This window comes from Brassica napus, chromosome C4 (genome assembly GCF_020379485.1).
Source record: "Brassica napus cultivar Da-Ae chromosome C4, Da-Ae, whole genome shotgun sequence".
Taxonomy (NCBI): Eukaryota; Viridiplantae; Streptophyta; class Magnoliopsida; order Brassicales; family Brassicaceae; genus Brassica; species Brassica napus.
In genome coordinates, this window is record NC_063447.1 from 45303466 (window position 1) to 45321804 (window position 18339).

General features: G+C 32.5%; 3 protein-coding genes across 3 annotated transcripts; all 3 read left to right on the forward strand.

Annotated features, from left to right (window-relative positions):
* The first annotated feature begins 2290 nt into the window (after window positions 1-2290).
* LOC106407930 (glutathione S-transferase T3-like) lies at window positions 2291-4301 on the forward strand. Its single transcript, XM_048756185.1, has one exon. The coding sequence runs from the start codon at window positions 3329-3331 to the stop codon at window positions 4199-4201; it is 873 nt and encodes a 290-aa protein (XP_048612142.1). The 5' UTR covers window positions 2291-3328; the 3' UTR covers window positions 4202-4301.
* A 729-nt stretch (window positions 4302-5030) lies between these two features.
* LOC125586265 lies at window positions 5031-6439 on the forward strand. Its single transcript, XM_048756184.1, has one exon. It carries the CDS (start codon window positions 5034-5036, stop codon window positions 6345-6347), a length of 1314 nt encoding a protein of 437 aa, XP_048612141.1. The 5' UTR covers window positions 5031-5033; the 3' UTR covers window positions 6348-6439.
* A 218-nt stretch (window positions 6440-6657) lies between these two features.
* Window positions 6658-9064, forward strand: LOC106395861 (uncharacterized protein At3g27210). Its single transcript, XM_013836197.3, has 4 exons — window positions 6658-7052; window positions 7381-7503; window positions 8080-8163; window positions 8403-9064. The coding sequence occupies exons 1-4, from the start codon at window positions 6905-6907 to the stop codon at window positions 8786-8788; spliced, it is 741 nt and encodes a 246-aa protein (XP_013691651.1). The 5' UTR covers window positions 6658-6904; the 3' UTR covers window positions 8789-9064.
* The last annotated feature ends 9275 nt before the right edge of the window (window positions 9065-18339 follow it).

Below are 18339 nucleotides of genomic sequence, written 5' to 3' on the forward strand. Positions count from 1 at the left end.
TAATATAGTGTAATTTTCATCAAAATTATGAATATAAATGATATTTATAAAATTTTAGATCAAATAAGCAAATAAAAATATTACTAAAAAAAATAAAAATAACAAAAAATAACAAAAAAATAAAAAATAAAATCAAAAATAAAATCAAAAATAGATTAGGCGGCCGCCTAGGCGGCTAGGCGGTCATTTAGGCGGTCTAGGCGGAAAAAATCGGATATCCGATTTTTTAAACCGATTTGGCATAAATCGGGGCGGAGGAGTGACGCGTAGCGGCTAGGCGGCCGATTTTTAGAACATGGAATATCCCCTTCTTAAATAAAAAAGAACTAGAGTTTGATCCGCACACCCGTGTGGACACGTTTTTCGATTTATATAATTTTTCAGTTTGTTTATACAATTAATTTAAGAAATTATAACTTAGTTTTGTAAGTTGTCTAACTTTATTAGTAATGTTGGTGGGTACTTTTATTTGATTATTGTTTATATGAAAAATAATTAAAATTTTTATTTACAATCTATAACATATATTGCGTATATTATGTAAAGTGGTAAATGAAAAGCATTGCTGGATTTTCAAAACTCATTTTATAATATTTATTAAGGCTAGTATAACTTCCGGTTAGTTAAAGAAAACTTCTGGGAATCAAAAGATTGATATCTTTATGGTTAGTGTGATTGAAATGAATTAAGGAATATTCTCTAGAATAATAATCACATTGATTGTTGGTTCCACTGGGTTACTTTCAAAAGCAAAATACTTTATTAAACTAATTAACTCAGTGACATTCATTTGTAATTATAAAGATGAATAGAGAGTTATTTCTAAATTGTACTTCTAATTTAATAAAGGATAGAACTTAGGTTCACCCCCTAGGGTGAACCTTTAAATTCACCCCACCATTTAGGACCAATCAAAGTGACACAAAGATTATTAATTAGAAAGTATTAAATTAAATAAAAAATAGCTACAAAAAATAAAAACGTTAATTTTAACGACGCTAACGCTTCCAGCTAAACCCTAAACCCTAAATCTTAATTTCTAAACCTTATACCCTAAATTCTAAACCCAAATCCAAATCCCTAAACCCAAACCCTATACCCTAAACCCTAATCCTAGACCCTAAACCCAAAAACTAGACTATAAACCTAAACTCTATACCCTAAACCCAAGTCGTAGACCCTAAACCCAAACCGTAAATCTTAAACCCAAATTATATACCCTAAACCCACCTTAACCATAAGTCCAAACGGTAAATCCTAAACCCAAACCGTAAATCCTAAACCCAAAACCTATAACTAAACCCTAATCCTAGACCGAAAACCCAAACAGTAAACCCTAAACCCAAACCCCAAACTTAGATGCTATATGGTTTGGGTTAAGGTTTACGGTTTGAGTTTAGGGTCTAAGACTTGGGTTTAGGGTATAGGATTTCGGTTTATAGTCTATTTTTTGGGTTTAAGGTATATAATTTGGGTTTAGGGTCTAGGATTAGGGTTTGGGGTATAGGGTTTGGGTTTAGGGGTTTGAATTTGGGTTTAGAATTTAGGGTATAGGGTTTAGAATTTAAGATTTAGGGTTTAAATTTTCTCTGGAAGCGTTAACGTCGTTAAAATTAGCGTTTTTATTTTTTGTAGCTATTTTTTATTTAATTTAATGTTTTTTAATTAATAATCTATGTGTCACTTTGAATGGTACTAAAATGTGGGGTGAATTTAAAGGTTCACCCTAAGTTATGTCCTTTAATAAATTATCTAATTAGGAAAAGTATTTTCTCTTTACCAACACAATCAAAGTTAATATCTAAGAGCAGGTCCATCAGTGGATCTTAAGCATGGGATCTTTAGAAAAAAACATTAAAAATAAATGAAAAAGACTAATTAAGCTTGGGACCGCCTCTAATTATGGCATTTTAAGAGAGGGTAAGGATCCCTTACGTGGAAGTGTGGTATTGGACCGTAATTTTTTTGTGTCTCTCTCTTCGACGAAACCAAAGCTTGTCCTCTCTTTTGAACTGTCCGACTTCTCTCTCACTCCATCTTCTCTCTCGACGTCGCCAGCTTCTCTTTCCCTTCGTCGCCGGCTTCTCTTTCCCTCCGCCGTGTGTCTGACTAGGTTTTATGTCTCGATCGGTCCTCCTTCTCCGTCTCGCCGTCTTCTCTCTCGCTCTGTCCCATTGTGTTCTCCGTGAAGCGGTGATCTCTTCAGTCCCAATTCCTCGACGAAGCTGATCTTCCGCCAGCTCTTCCAGAAGGAGTCCTCCCCTTTTACGGATCTTCTCCTCGCCGTCTCTCATCTGTAAGTGTATATATTTTGCATGTAAAATATATATTGCGATTTGTTTTTTTCTGAAATTGTTGTGATCTCACTGTTTTCTCGGCAAAGGTGGGATCATTATGAGAGTTTTTTTTACGATTTTGTGCGTGTTTGATCCTTGTTTAGATCAGAGTAATGGTTTAGAATCTTTTGTCGGTTTCATCCATGTTTGATTGTTTTCTCGCAAACATGACACATGATTCATGACATTGATGTATGTGAACCGTATTGAACTAGTTTTACCTCTAACTGGAATGTGGTTCTCTCGGATCACAGTAAAATTGACACACATTTTGCTCTGTTCTTGTGTGTGTTTCATTCGATATAGTTTTCTCTAAATTGACATACATTTTGCTCTGTTCTTAATGGTTCTAATCTCACTTTTAAATATTTTGTTCTCTGATAGGTTTTAAACACAGTAGCGAGAACTTCTCTGCTTGATGGTCCTCTCAAGCAACTCAACAAAGGTTCGTGTGGTCCTTCGCTTAGTTAGTGTATTTAATTTTTGAACATTTAGTTTAGCCTTTGCTTAATCTTGGTTCTTTTTTTGTGGAAGGAGGCTCTCGTATAGCGCCATTTACAGTGAAACGAGATGCCAATAACCACAGCAGAGACAACAACGATGAGGTAATGTGGCATAACTTTACTTAGTTTTTAGGTTTAGTTTGCTTGAGTTGGTTGCACCGGTTTAATGTAGGTTCAATGCAATGATAGATTTGATGGAGTTGTAATTCAAGTCTGATAGATTTGAGTCGCTTTTAATGCTTTGTTAGATAGGTTTGTAATTTAATGGAATTAAGTCTGATGGTGTTTGTTAGTTGGGTTGATGTGATTAACGTTTGGTGGTTGTGGTAGTAAAGGGACTTTAATTCCCTTTTCAAATCTATCTAACTTGTTTCAACAAGTTAAATCCTTAATAAAAGCTGTCTAACTTGGTTCAACAAGTTAATTCCTTCTTCTTTGTATCTCCTTCTTCTTCGTATTCCTTCTCCTTTGTATCTCCTGCTTCTTGCTATGGATCCTTTTAGCCTAGATTGTAGCTTTCAAAATCTCTTAAACAACCAACACCGAAACACCTCCTTCTCCTTTGTGTCTGCTCAAATCCCTAGTGTAGAACTCTCTGCCTCGGATGAAGAGGTTGAGGCTGTGTCTGACCGCAAAGAGAGGCGCAAATGGTCTCCAACAGAGGATGTTGTGCTGATAAGCGCATGGCTGAACACCTCCAAAGATGCAGTGGTCGGGAATGAGCAGAAAGCAATGGCCTTTTGGAAACGCATTGCTGCATACTTTGGTGCGAGTCCTAAGATGGCTGGTATGCAGAAGAGAGAGGGAATGCACTATAAACAGAGGTGGGCCAAGATTAACGAGGGGGTATGTAAGTTCGTTGGATGTTATGAAGCGGCAACAAAACAGAGATCGAGTGGACAGAACGAGGATGACGTTTTGAAGATGGCTCACGAGATTTTCTTCAATGATTACAAGTCCAAGTTCACCATGGAGCACGCATGGTTGGAGCTTCGCCATGACCAGAAGTGGTGTGGAACACAAACTACAAAAGATAAAGTTCAATCCAAGAGGAGGAAGTTAGACGATATATCGGCTCAGTCATCAACTTCTGTTGCAGGAGATGATGAAGCAATGGCTCGGGCAGAAGGTGTTAAAGCTGCAAAGGCTAGAGGAAAAAAAGGTGTGAGTAAGCCAGCGTCTCTGGAAGAAGAAGGAAAGGAGTTCAAGAGTATCTGGGAGATTAAACAGAGAGACTTTGATTTGAAAGATAAGCTTAACAAGCAGAAATTGCTTGATAGTCTAATTGCCAAGACTGAGCCACTTTCGGAACTAGAAATAGCTTTGAAAAATAAGCTTATAACCGACATGTTGGCAATCTAGTATGATGGTCTTTCTTTCTCTTTAGTAGCGGTTAATGTTTCTCTTCAGTAGCGGTCTTTGTTTCTCTCTGTATCAGTCTTTGATGTTGTCTTGTTGTGTAAAATATTTGATGTTGTCTCCTCTGATCAGTCTTTGATGTTGTCTTGTTGTGTAAAATATTTCTCTTGATGTAATCAGTGTTGTTTCTCTTGGTTCCATGAATATTTGATGGTGTCTCCTCGTTTGATGTTTCTTTTTATGTTTGTATTATCATTGTTGCTGTCGCAGTGTTTGATGTTTGCATTGCCTTTATGTTTGTGTTGCATAAGCTCGTGACAAAAGAAGACACAAGTCTCAAGTCTCAAGTCTCGTGACAGAAGAATCCGAAAGTCTCAAGTCTTAGTTCTCGTGACACAATTCTGAAGTCTCAGTTCTCGTGACACAAGTCTCAGTTCTCGTGACACAAGTCTCAAGTTTCAGTTCTCGTGACACAAGATGCCGCTAGTCTCGTGACAAGTCTCATTTCTTGTTGTTGCTTGTGACACAAGAAGACAATGTATTTTCATATATTGTTGTTAATGTTGTTGTCACTCTTTATATATTGAACCAAAACCGAGATTGTAGCTTTCATTCTCAACGCTTCTTTTAAAACCTCGAGAGAGAGAGCAACTCATTCTCACTGCTTCTTTTAATTACAAAGTCGAGAGTTTCTTTAAATTACAAAACCAAATCTAAAACCCTTGATTCTTTCTTTTTCTTCTCCAAATAAACGAAACCCAAAATACAACTTTCTTTTTTATTCCTCTCCAAATAATCAAGATATTTTTCACATTTCTTTCTTCACAATTTTATAATGGCGTCTTCTTCTTCAAATAATTTTGATGCTTTCGATGATGAAATGGATGAAAAATTCGATCAAATTTTTGATCAACACTACGAACATCTCCTCAGTCGTCATGAGAATCGCCAAGAAGCATCAAGGTCAAAGAAGAAACGAGCCTACATTGAAAGACAACGAGAACAAGGACACATGCAGTTATGGAACGATTATTTTAGTGAAGATGCAACATATCCTTCTCACATGTTTCGACGCCGGTTTCGAATGAACAAGCCCTTGTTCATGCATATTGTTGAACGACTCTCCGCTGAAATCCTATACTTTCAACAAAGAAGAGATGCTACTGGAAGGTTGGGTCACTCTCCGTTACAAAAGGCAACGGCAGCAATTCGTATGATGGCATATGGTTGCCCAGCTGATGCGGTCGACGAATACCTCCGACGTGGTGAGTCCACCGCGCTTTTATGCTTGGAACATTTTGTTGAAGGAATCATAGATTTATTTGGAGATGAGTATCTAAGAAGCCCGACTCCAGAAGATCTTCAACGACTACTCGATATTGGCGAGATACGCGGATTTCCCGGGATGATAGGAAGCATCAATTGTATGCATTGGGAGTGGAAGAATTGTCCAACCGCATGGAAAGGTCAATATACACGTGGATCGGGAAAGCCAACAATTGTTTTAGAGGCGGTAGCTTCACAAGATCTCTGGATATGGCATGCCTTTTTCGGACCTCCAGGTACATTAAACGATATTAATGTTCTTGATCGATCACCGGTTTTTGATGATATATTACAAGGTCGAGCTCCAAAAGTTAATTACATTGTCAATGGACACGAGTACCATTTGGTTTACTATCTCACAGATGGTATTTATCCAAAATCGGCAACTTTTGTACAATCTATTCCACTTCCGCAAGGTCCGAATGCATCCTTATTCGCTACACATCAAGAAGCTGTGCGTAAAGATGTCGAGCGTGCTTTTGGGGTCTTGCAAGCTCGATTTGCCATAGTCAAAAATCCGGCTCTTTTGTGGGATAAAATAAAAATTGGTAAGATAATGAGAGCTTATATCATTCTACATAATATGATCGTAGAAGACGAACGAGATGGGTACACACAGTTTGATGTATCAGTTTTCGCACAACCGGAATCAAACCGAAGTTCCCATGTGGATTTCACGTATTCTGCAGATATGCCTTCAAATGTCGGCAATATGATGAGCATGCGGAATCGAGTTCGTGATAAAATAATACATCAACAATTGAAAGCTGATTTGGTTGAGCATATTTGGCAAAAATTTGGAACAAATCAAGATTTCGACTAATTGGCTTTTTCTCGTTTTCAATTTGTATTTGTATTTTTCATATGTTTTATGTTTCAATTTGTATTTGTATTTTTCATATGTTTCTAATTAAAAAAAAATTAAAAAGTAAAAATTAAGAACTCCTATGGAGTTCTCCCATTGGAGAAAGAAAAAATTAATTCCAATACCCAAGATTCTTAACTAATCAAATCACCATAAAACCCACTAATTTAATCATTAGGATCCCTAATGGGTTCTAATGGATGGAGTTGGTCTAACACTAACAGCCACATCATTCTGACATGCTCCATCAATATAGTATTATAGTTACAGCTCGCACTCTCTCTGCAAGAGCCGAGTGTACAACGCAAGTCCGAGTAATGTTATAATAATCAGCCGGCCAAATTCTTCGATTGCGTGCGAAGCAATACATATCAAACGTCAATCGTCAAATCAAATCTTCTAAAAGGATTGTGTTTTTAATTGAATAAAAAACGTGCGTCAGTTCTATGAGTTATAAGAATTCAGACTTTCGACAAAAATGAGAAATTAGACTTGTCCATCGAAGAGGGAATCTCATGGAAACATTAACTATGGCAATCCCCGAATCTCTCATGAAAGATAATTTCTCTATTCCGGTGGATAATTCGCCGAAGAAGGCGGAGGAGAACGGTTATGTTCAGGATAAACCTAGTTTTACGTCTTCCTCTACTAAGAACACTTCTGGTATTACTACTCTCTCTTCTGATAAATCTCTACGTGATGCATGTTTCCTTTATTCAGAAACTTGTTAGGTTTGATTTACATTGTTTATCATTCGTCAATGTGATTAACAAACCGTATCAATTTAGTGGTTCACCTATGTGTATTTTACATGTATATACTATATACACCATTTCGTACGAGAAAACGAAATGTTTGTACACATGCATTGGCAAATGAACCATTGGCGTAGTTTTATCATATAAAATCGGATAAAATGGTTTCTCGAATAATCTTTCTACTTTACTGACCAAAACTCGGTTTGACGTATGTGTTGATTTTATATGTGCAGAATCGCCAGTAAAGGAGAATTTGACTCCATCGGCTACACCAACGACAGCCCCAAGTGAAATTTCGCCAAGTGTAACTCAAATGAAATATCGTTGGTCGTTTTCCTCTTCTAAGAGAAGCTTTGGTACTTATTTTCATGATAACATAACATTTCCTTATAACTTGACCGTGTTCGATGTGATTGATACAGACCAACCTTTTTATCTCTTTTGATACGGTTAATAGTTTGAAAATATCATGTTTCTAGTAAGGCAATATACAAGTAATTCTATTTAAAAAGCAGTCTGTCATTGATTTTGTTTCCATGAATATGTCTTTTTTTCAATTTGTCCAGAATATCAAGTCATGTTCTTAAATGGTTTTGTTCAATCATTGATTTGGTTCCCGTTAAAATAGAGAGATTTATTCCACTAATGGATGCTTAAATAATGATCCAAATCCTCAATAAGGTTAAGATTTTTTTTGAATTACACACTTTTTATATATATAGAAGTTGGGTGTCATTGTAATTTCTAGTTGTAAGTTGATGGGTTCCTGGTCTTCTGGTCTATTCCATTTCTTTTCTTCGAGAACATGGAGTGTTTTTAGTGATGTTAGTATTGTGTCCCAAGGTGAGAGATTTAAAGCGTGATTTCTTACACTTGATGTCTTTTTCTTCTTAAGAAGTCTTGATAGTTTGTAAATTGTTCTAATGTAACAGGAAGTAGCAAAGATGAAGCCTTCTTTGATACAAATCAATGGTTACAATCCGATTCTGAAGATGATTTCTTCAGCGTCAAAGGAGGTACGTTGACTATCACATTTGTCTCTGATAGTATTAGAATTCCAAATGCCAGTTTTCCCTTATCAATACCTAATTAGTTTGGTTTCTTTAAAATTCACGTCAAAGATGTTAGAACAACATATTAGATTTGTGTAACGCTAAGCGAAATAACTTCTTCTTTTTTTGAGAAAGGACATAAGCGAAATAATTTTCGTTAATAAGTTTCAGTAAACTTAAGATTTGAGTTGTTGATTGTGCAGAGTTCACTCCTTCACGTGGAAACACTCCAAAGTGTAGTTTTTCAGATAAACATCCTCGTTTCCACAACCCTTTGTTCGAAGAAGAGAAGCCTCGAGCAGCATCGTTTTCGTATGCTCCAGCACCACGAAGGAAGAAACTAGCCGAGCTTTTCAGAGAGAGTGTAAGAGAACAACGAGAAGTAATTTTTGAAGAATCATTAGAAAGTCAAAGTGAAGAAAGTAAAAAATCATCTGGTGATAACTCTGGTGAGCTCGATGTCATTGAAGATTCTGAAAAGGATAAATCTATGAATAACCATCATCGATGTCTTCCTAGATTATCTGCTTTAAAGGGAAATTTAATGGAGAAGAGAAAGAAGAAGAAGAAAAAAATTCAAATGACATAACACTGAAATTTTGAATCCTTTTTTATTTATGATCAAAAATGTGAAAACTTCAGCTCTAAATAATTTTATTCTGGTTATATAAGAATTTGCTACGATGAATAAGATGACAAAAAAAAAATCACTTCGAGGAAGAGAAGTTTTGTACGATTTTAATGTTAGTTTTTGAATCATTTGCTGGTCAAATTTGTATTGGCTAAAGTTTTTTTTTTGGGTTTAGATTAGTGGCACCGGCAATTCTAATAAAAATTGTTGGTTTTTGAGAAAATCATATATTATAAGATTAATGTCACGTTTTTTATTTATTAATAATATATTTATACCATGGTAATGAATGGTGACATACAAATTAGAGGAATTCAATTTTTTTTTTTGAAAACCGCTAAGTGTCACCAATCACATTTACAAACTATCATTTGCGGTTTTCGAAAAAAAAAAGAAAAAAAAAGTTGAGTGCGTTTTTCAAAGAGTAATTGTTGCACATACGCCTAAACTGAACACTAATTTAGGGTCCGAATGGTGACTGCGGAATTGGTTATATTAGCGGGACGAAATTTAAGTGCGGTACAGTCCAACTGCGATTTGTGCGGTTTGCGAGATAAGTGCGATTTTGATAAAAAAGGTAGTGCGGTTTTGATAAAAAAGGTAGTGCGGTTTTGATTAAAAATATAGCGCGGTTTTGATATAAATTGCTTAAGATATTTTTATTATAAAATTTTTTATTTAATATATAATCCTAATAAATGTCTTTATTAATCTTAATTTAAAAAATATAAAAACATTCGAATTTGGAAACATATACAAATTTGAAAATATAAAAAAATATTTATTATTTATTTTTATTTATATATATAAGGTATATGGTTTCTGACTCTTTAAAAAAATTATTTTGTCATCTTCTTTTCTATAAGTTTTTTGTGATAAAAACTTAAAAAGTTTATTTGAAAGAATTGTACTATTTTAACCAAGTGGTCTTGGCCTAGTGGTAAAGGGCTCACAACTGTGGGTACCGCCCTGGGTTCGATTCCCCTTGGCCACCCGAAGCGCCTTAAGTGGTAAGAAAACGCAGATCCTTTGGATCTCGTAGTGATTAGCCCTTAGGTTTAAAAAGTCTTTGGGATCACTACGGTTATTAAAATTTTTTTTACTATTTTAATTTACTTGATCTATAGTTGTCTTCTAATCATGTTAATGATGTTATTTATTATTTATTATTTTCATTTGTATTGTATATGTATTAATTTTAACAACCTAATTAATAAAATTTAGTTGATAAAATAACTGAAAACAGTAACCGTGCGGAATTTGAAAACTGCTGTATTATTGGTGCTTGAACAAATAAGTGCGGTCCATGACTAATTAGACAGCTTTGAAAAACGCAAATACTATTCATACTTGGTTTTAGAAAAACGCACTTAACAAAACTTCATTTCTGATTGGTGACTAAAGACGTTTTTTTTTTAAAAAACGCAAACTGAAAAACGCCTTACTATTGTTATTGATCGGTAACACATTGTAGGGTCACTATAATCCCGTCCCGCATTTAGAAAAACGCTGTCTCCATTCGTACACTTAGTTTCTACCCACCATTTTACCGTGTCATTTTATTTCCCATTATATCTTTAACCCACTACACAAACCTGCCACATAGCTTCTGCATGCGTCAGTGAAGTGTTCCTTTTATCCTCTGGTTTAAACAATGCTACTAGATATATGTGAGTATAGGAGTAACAGTGTCTACTGCTTTTCGGATGATGCAAATTCTAGAGAATCAAGAGTCTCATTAATTCGATAGACACCTAATAACCATCTTCTTTCATATCATCAATTTGTCTCCACTGCCTTTGGTTTTGAATCACCAGAATAAGAAATCAACAGATTGACTATAGTCTATGTTCTCTTGTCCTCTTTGTTTTCTTAGCTTTTTTTTTCTTGTTTTTCAGTTCTGAAAATCTTTATAATAAAAAAAAGCTGAAGACATCATCTAAGATTCGTTTGAAATGTTTCTTCTCTCTTATTATTTTCTTTCTTACACCGCAAATGATTTTACCAAATTGGATTCAAATCAGGTTTTAATGTTTACTGAATTTATTTTGTGTATTTAATTACTTTTAGTAAAACTTTAGTCATTGATGATATATCTTTTTGGGGGAGTATTGAAATTTAGTTACCTATACATCCAAATCATATGAAATGCTAAAATTGAAATGCTAAAATGTGTTTGGTTGCGTAGATGATAGCTGTACCGTTCCAAAGTAAGAGCAGTTGATGAAATCTCTTCTCAAGCAGCTAAAATCGAAGCCGAAGCTGAAGAGGAGGCGACCAAGTTCATCATTTTATTTTCGCTATGGTTAACATTATGCTTGATACATAATTTATTAGATGATACATTTTTTGTTGCCCGATACTTGTTTCGTTGTAGATACCTTGTTATTTTATTATGTATGTTATTGATTCATGTAACATGTTATACATAATTATGATCATTAGAAAAACATGTATTATAGTTTGTTACCTAACACATCATTTGTTAGCTAATACATCATTTCTTACTTTGTGCTTTTTTGGTATATTGTTTGTTAGATGGTATATGATTTGTTATCTGATAAACGTTTTTGTAGGTTGATACAGTGTTTCATACAAAAAAAAACAAATGGTTTGATAAATGTTTTATTATCTGATCAATGATCTTTTAACTGGTACATATTTTGCTAGCCGACGCGAAGAACCGATAACTGGTTGGTTAGATGTTACAAGAGACTTGCCCTTAACTAATATATGATTGTGTAGCAGATAAATAGTTTATTAGCTTATACGTTGTTTGATACATAGTTTTTTAACAAAACCTGAAATTCAATATCTAGTATTTACTTGTAAAATAATTTGTAGAGCTTGGACTTGTCGTCGTGTCATAGCATTGCCTGCTTTAATAATATGATGATGCAGAGGAATTCGTTACGCACCGAGAAAAAACAAAAATGGAAAAATGTAGAAGGAAGAGAGAGAGACGGACACAAGTTGAGACATAACCAATACCTCAGAATTACACAATATGGATTATTGTTAACTATAAAATTTTGCTTCTAATCGTTTAACAATATTGATTATTTAAAACTATAAAATATGCCTCCAACATTTTTTCTTTATTATTTTAACATTAAAAGATATATGATTATAATACAACTTACATACTAATATTAGTTTCATAGTAAATTTAGACGCTAATATTCTTTTTAGCATCTAATATTCAAGGTTAACATTCTATTTTCAACTACAGAAGACTCATATGTTCATAAGATATGTTAATGATACTTTTTGTGTTGTCGGCTATTAAAAAGTTTATACGCTAACATTTTATATAACAACTAACATTGTATACTAACTTTCAGTATATCAATAACCATACAAATATGTTTATATAGTATGTTTTAGTGGCTACCCATTACACTGAAACTTGTATGTGTTCTTCGTAGATCTTAGACAGATTGCAAAGATCTTCATTCCCAAAAATATTTCTTTTCATATGCTTGTAGTTACTCTCGTTTGAGACTAACAAAAAGAGAGATTTGTGGGACGCATGACTAATTTGATATCATTACTCACTAGTATACATGGAAAATCTAATTTTAATGGAATTGGTATATCAATGACAAAAACGAGATAAGGATGACCATCGAAAGATTAATGGCGATAGCTATATTAAAACAAAAGTCACAACCTTGATTCATGTGTGATTTTTTTAAAAATGGACCTAATGGACATATTCATAGAAAGTCATGTTAAATTTAATCTCTAATCTTATCATTTAAATTTTGGGCATACCAGAAATTTTTTTTTGGGCTATCAATAATTGGATTTAAAGAATAGATGATCAATTGGATTTATAGACAATATCAATTAAATATATATAATTTAATGTTGTAATACTATACCTCCATATGTTAAATATTTAAATATTTGTCGATGTTAAATTTTAAAATTATAAGATTTTTTCTAAAATAACAAAAATCATATTATCTATCAATGATTAATCTTTACTACATTAAACCAATGAAAACAAAATTTTAAACTATATAGTTTATTTTAAAAATTAAACAAAAACTAAATATTTAATTATTTACTCGATAATATAAATCTATGAAGCGAAAAGTTTAATTTTTTAAAAACTTTCTAAATTTTTGAAATGTTACAATATCTTTGAATATGACAATAAAAAAATATTTTACTAATCTTTATATATATAGTTACGATTTTAATAAGGAAATAATAATCCGAAAAAATATATATAAAAGAAGATACAAATACATGTGAAAGTTTAAAACAATTTATTCAATGAAAAAAAATATACTGTAAACTTATTATGTTTAAAAAATTGATAGACACATATATTATAATATATACCAATTTAGAATTGAAAACAAAATTTTTACATAAAAATAAATGAAAACAAAAATTCGCGCGGTTGCGCGGATCGAGATTTAGTCTTATATATTAAAACAGAAGTCACAACTTTGATCCATGTGTGATTTTTTTAAAAAATAGACCTAATGGACATATTCCTAAAATTTTATGTTACATTTAATCTCTAATCTTATCATTTAGATTTTGGGCCTACCATAAATTTTTATTGGGCTATCAATAATTAGATTTAAAGAATAGAAAATCTATTGGATTGATAGATAGTATAAATTAAAGAGAAATTAGCTCCCATACCAAAGAACTATACCCTAATTAGCTAAATACCAATTTACACTATTTACAAACTATACATAAATTTTATTGATTCCGTTACCCCTATGGCTACTAAACCATAACCCATCTTTGTTTATAACGCTCATATCTTTCAGACAGATTTAGCAAGATATTATTCGCTGCAAGTATCTATTCCAAAATCTTCTTATGCCAGACTAAGATTTTATCGTGCATAAGGGGGGTGATTGGTAGTTGCTGTAGGTGCTGTACACAGTCCTATTTATTTCTAAAACACCAAATTCAGAGTAATCAAGCTTTAAATTTTTTTTTTGAAGCGACAGCTCCTGAAATAACCTACAACTGTACAAGTACTCTGCAGAGCCAAATATCCAAAGCAATTTTTAGTGCTTTCCATAAAATTCTACAGCAATAAAATCTAAATCCACAGCAAAAAATTTACAGATTTTTTTCTACAGCAAAAATTTTAAAGCTACAGTCATTACCAATCAGACCCTAAACCTCTAAAATTCTTGTATCTAAACAATTTCAAAATTTGAAATATTCATTGCTCTCGATATCTGAATTCTTTTTGTATCCATTTCTCTTCGCTCCATCGAAACACTTTTCAAATGCTCAGCTGTGGTAATCTTAGTAATTTTGCAAGTATTAATTGTTTTGTAATTTCAAAACTCAAATTTATTATAATACATTCTCATCATACCCCTCATTCTCTCGGTAAAGCTTAGCCCAGAAAAAAAAAAGAATTTCTCTTATATTATGTTAAAATCTGCAGAAACATTGACAACTCTTCCAAGCTATTAAGGTCAGATCTCGTTCAAATCCAGATATCACATATCAATGCTTTTATTGAGTATTTTGTGATATGCGAGTTCTATTTCATTCTAATTTCATTAAACAAGTATTTTGTGATTCGAATATGGAATATCAAGTGGAAGAACATGTTTGCACACATGACCAGTCAATCCAGATTTTGGGCGACATAGGGTTGTGTCTGATTGAATTTAATCCCCCTTCAATATGTGTGTAAATGATGAGATGAATGCTTTTGGGATGAATTTATTGCAGAAAGAGATATAAAACCAGGCTTTGGACACATGTCAATGAATTGACAATAACCTGAGAAGAAACTGCAGTTCAAGGTGCTTTCCCTTCCATATTTATTGTTGAAAATGAGGGAGATGGTGATGGCGTGGCTTGCCGTTTGGTTCATCAGAAGATGTGTACTCAATTGTCTGAGTAGAAGTTGATTCACAGTTGATGAGGTTCTTCGTGGATATGCCAAGGCCAGTTGACATAACCAGTACATAGACAGATATTATTTCTTTTACACAGTTTAAAAATAAGGAAACTGTATGTAACAGTGTGTTAGACAGCTACAATATTTTTTTGGTGCATCGTACAAGACCAAAAATAATATACGGTTACATAATTTATTTGACGAGATACTTAATATTGTTAGTCGGCTAACAACATTTTATTAACATATTGTGTATAAAAATAGTGGTAAATTTTTTTTTTAAAAATCCAATCCATTAGAAATCTCAATTTCACACTATGGTTAGAGTGAATTTGATACAATAAGTGATTATTTATTTGGATTTGAATCAAGAAAATTTACTAGTTTGACAAATATTAGATGGATAATTAATTAATTTACCATTTACAATTCAATTATTATATAATTGAATTTATGTTATATTGCTAGAAAAGATTGTTGGAGCTACTATCAAACACATTGGATGGTTAATCAATGTATTACACTATCAAACATAGTAGTCAGTTAAGCAATGTATACACTGGAAACTTATTTTTGCCAGCCAGCTAAACTAATTTAATACTCTTATTACTTTCCTACATACAAACTAAAATAGTAGAGTACGTAATATATTAGACATGCTGGTGCATCGTAATAAACTAAAATAGTAGACATTACATAATATATTAGACATGATACATAACGTTGTTGGCTGGATAGTAAAATTATATAAACAGATTATGGATATTATGGTTAATAATTTAAGTCTTTCCAATCCATCAGAAGTCTCACTCACTCAAATATGTTTAGGACAAAATGATCTATTAATTGATTATTTCTTTCAATTTGAATTTAAAAGTTTACCAATTTTGACAACATATTAGACGAGAAATTTAGTTGAGTTAGCCGGCAAACATATATAATTCCATAATTTATATTTTTATACTGCATACATCAAGAAAAAAATTAATAGCATGTTAATCAATTTAATAGACGTGCGACATATATTTTTTAGCCGGCTAAATTTCTTTAGTACTTATATTATGTTATATTTTAGGATAGAACTTAGGTTCACCCCCATAGGGTGAACCTTTAAATTCACTCCACTTTTTACGACCAATCAAAGTGACACATAGATTATTAATTAAAAAATATTAAATTAAATAAAAAATAACTACAAAAAATAAAAACGCTAATTTTAACGACGCTAACGCTTCCAGCTAAACCCTAAATCTTAAATTCTAAATCCTATACCCTAAATTCTAAACCCAAATCCAAACCGCTAAACCCAAACTCTATACCCTAAACCCTAATCCTAGACCCTAAACCCAAATTATATACTTTAAACCCAAAAACTAGACTATAAACCTAAACTCTATATCCTAAACCCAAGTCGTAGACCCTAAACCCAAACCGTAAATCTTAAACCCAAATTATATACCCTAAACCCAAAACTTTAACCATAAGTCCAAACGGTAAATCCTAAACCCAAACCGTAAATCCTAAACCCAAAACCTATACCCTAAACCCAAATCCTAGACCTAAAACTCAAACGGTAAACCCTAAACCCAAATCCCAAACTTAGATGCTATAGGGTTTGGGTTAAGGTCTACGGTTTGGGTTTAGGGTCTAAGACTTGGGTTTAGGGTATAGGATTTAGGTTTATAGTCTATTTTTTGGGTTTAAGGTATATAATTTGGGTTTCGGGTCTAGGATTAGGGTTTAGGATATAGGGTTTGGGTTTAAGGGTTTGAATATGGGTTTAGAATTTAGGGTATAAGGTTTAGAATTTAAGATTTAGAGTTTAGGGTTTCGCTGCAAGCGTTAACGTCGTTAAAATTAGCGTTTTTATTTTTTGTAGCTATTTTTTATTTAATTTAATATTTTTTAATTAATAATCTATGTATCAGTTTGATTAGTCCTCAAGGGTGGGGTGAATTTAGGGGGTGAACCTAAGTTTTGTTCTATATTTTATGCTCACATTTGTTCGAAAACATCAAAATACAACTTTTCACCTCTTTTGATTCCTCAACACAAATAAAAATTGCTTATATAATTATTTATTGGGAAAACTGTTTTTTTAGAGCAAAAAAATAGTAACTATGTCCCTTTAGACTAATCTATATTTTGTGTCATATTTTCCTATAATACCCTTTAATATTTATGAAAATAATTTTAATAAATAGTTTTACAAACAAAAAAAAATTGGAAAAATAGTAACATTTGTTAAAATACTTATATGAACTTAATGGTATATTTTCCAGTTATAAAAAAGTTAAAATTATAAATTTCAGATTATGTTCTAAAAAAATTAGAAATGACATTCTACGAAGTAGAAAACGAAATCTACTTTTTTCATTGAATCTACAATGTTTAGAATACGTGATCTACGTAAATAGGAGTATTCTACAAATATGTAGAATACACATTCCGCGCTTAACCTACCATTCTAAAATTCTTAGAAATCAAAATCTACACATTAATCTAATTCTAAAACATGTAGAAACCGACTTCTACAGATTTACTATAAATCTAAAACATGTAGAAATCAAATTCTAAACATTACTATAATTCTAAAAAACTGTAGAAACTGATTTCTACATATTAGTTGTATTCTACGGATAAGAAATCAGTTCCTATAAATATGGAAACAAAATATTTGAGAATATTCACTTTTATATTTTTTTAAAAAATCGATTTAAAAAAAAAACGAAAAAGGAACAAAAAAAAGCGACAAATCGATTTGAGAATATTCACTTTCATCCGAGAGAAAAATATCTTATTTTTAGAAATTCAAATTCAAAGGGGTGCTACTGGTTGTTGTCGATGGAACATTCTTGAAGAAACGTGTCCTATTTTTAGAAATTCAAATTCCTATTTTTAGAAATTCAAATATTTGAGAATATTTGAGAATATTCACTTTCATCCTAGAGAAATCGAGTTTAAAGAGTTGAAATCATGCTTGGTCGGTTCAAATCAAGTGGGAATCAATCCGGATATAATCATACAAAACCAAAAAAATCGATTTGGGATTCTTTCCTCGGCACGGGATCGATCGATCTATTCTTACAGATCGGTCGATCTGTGTAAATCGACCTTCGCCGATCGAGTGAAATGGACCAGGTCGATCAGTATATATTTCGCGTTTTTTTTTGTTCTGAATAATGATCGGGATCGATCGATCCACTATAACTTGTAAAGTGGGATCGATCGATCCACCTTGTCGAACTCAATATATATCTTTTAAAAAAAAATACAATTTTAAGGGCATTACTGTCATTTTTGAAAAAAATTAGTCTAATAGGACATAAAGTAGTATAATTTAGTCTAAAGGGACATAATTACCATTTTTTTGCTCTAAAAAAACAGATTTCCCTTATTTATTTAACCATTTAAATTTGTTGTGTTATCATATCCCTCTTTGTGAGGGTTTCAAGACATAATCTCTAACTTTATTCGAAACATTTAAATTTGTTGTGTCTTTGCCGTCGAGTAACCAGATGAATCTCCAGGATTGTAACAATCAACAATAAATATAACAAATAAACAAACACTTTTTTTTGAACTGATAATAAACAAACACTTA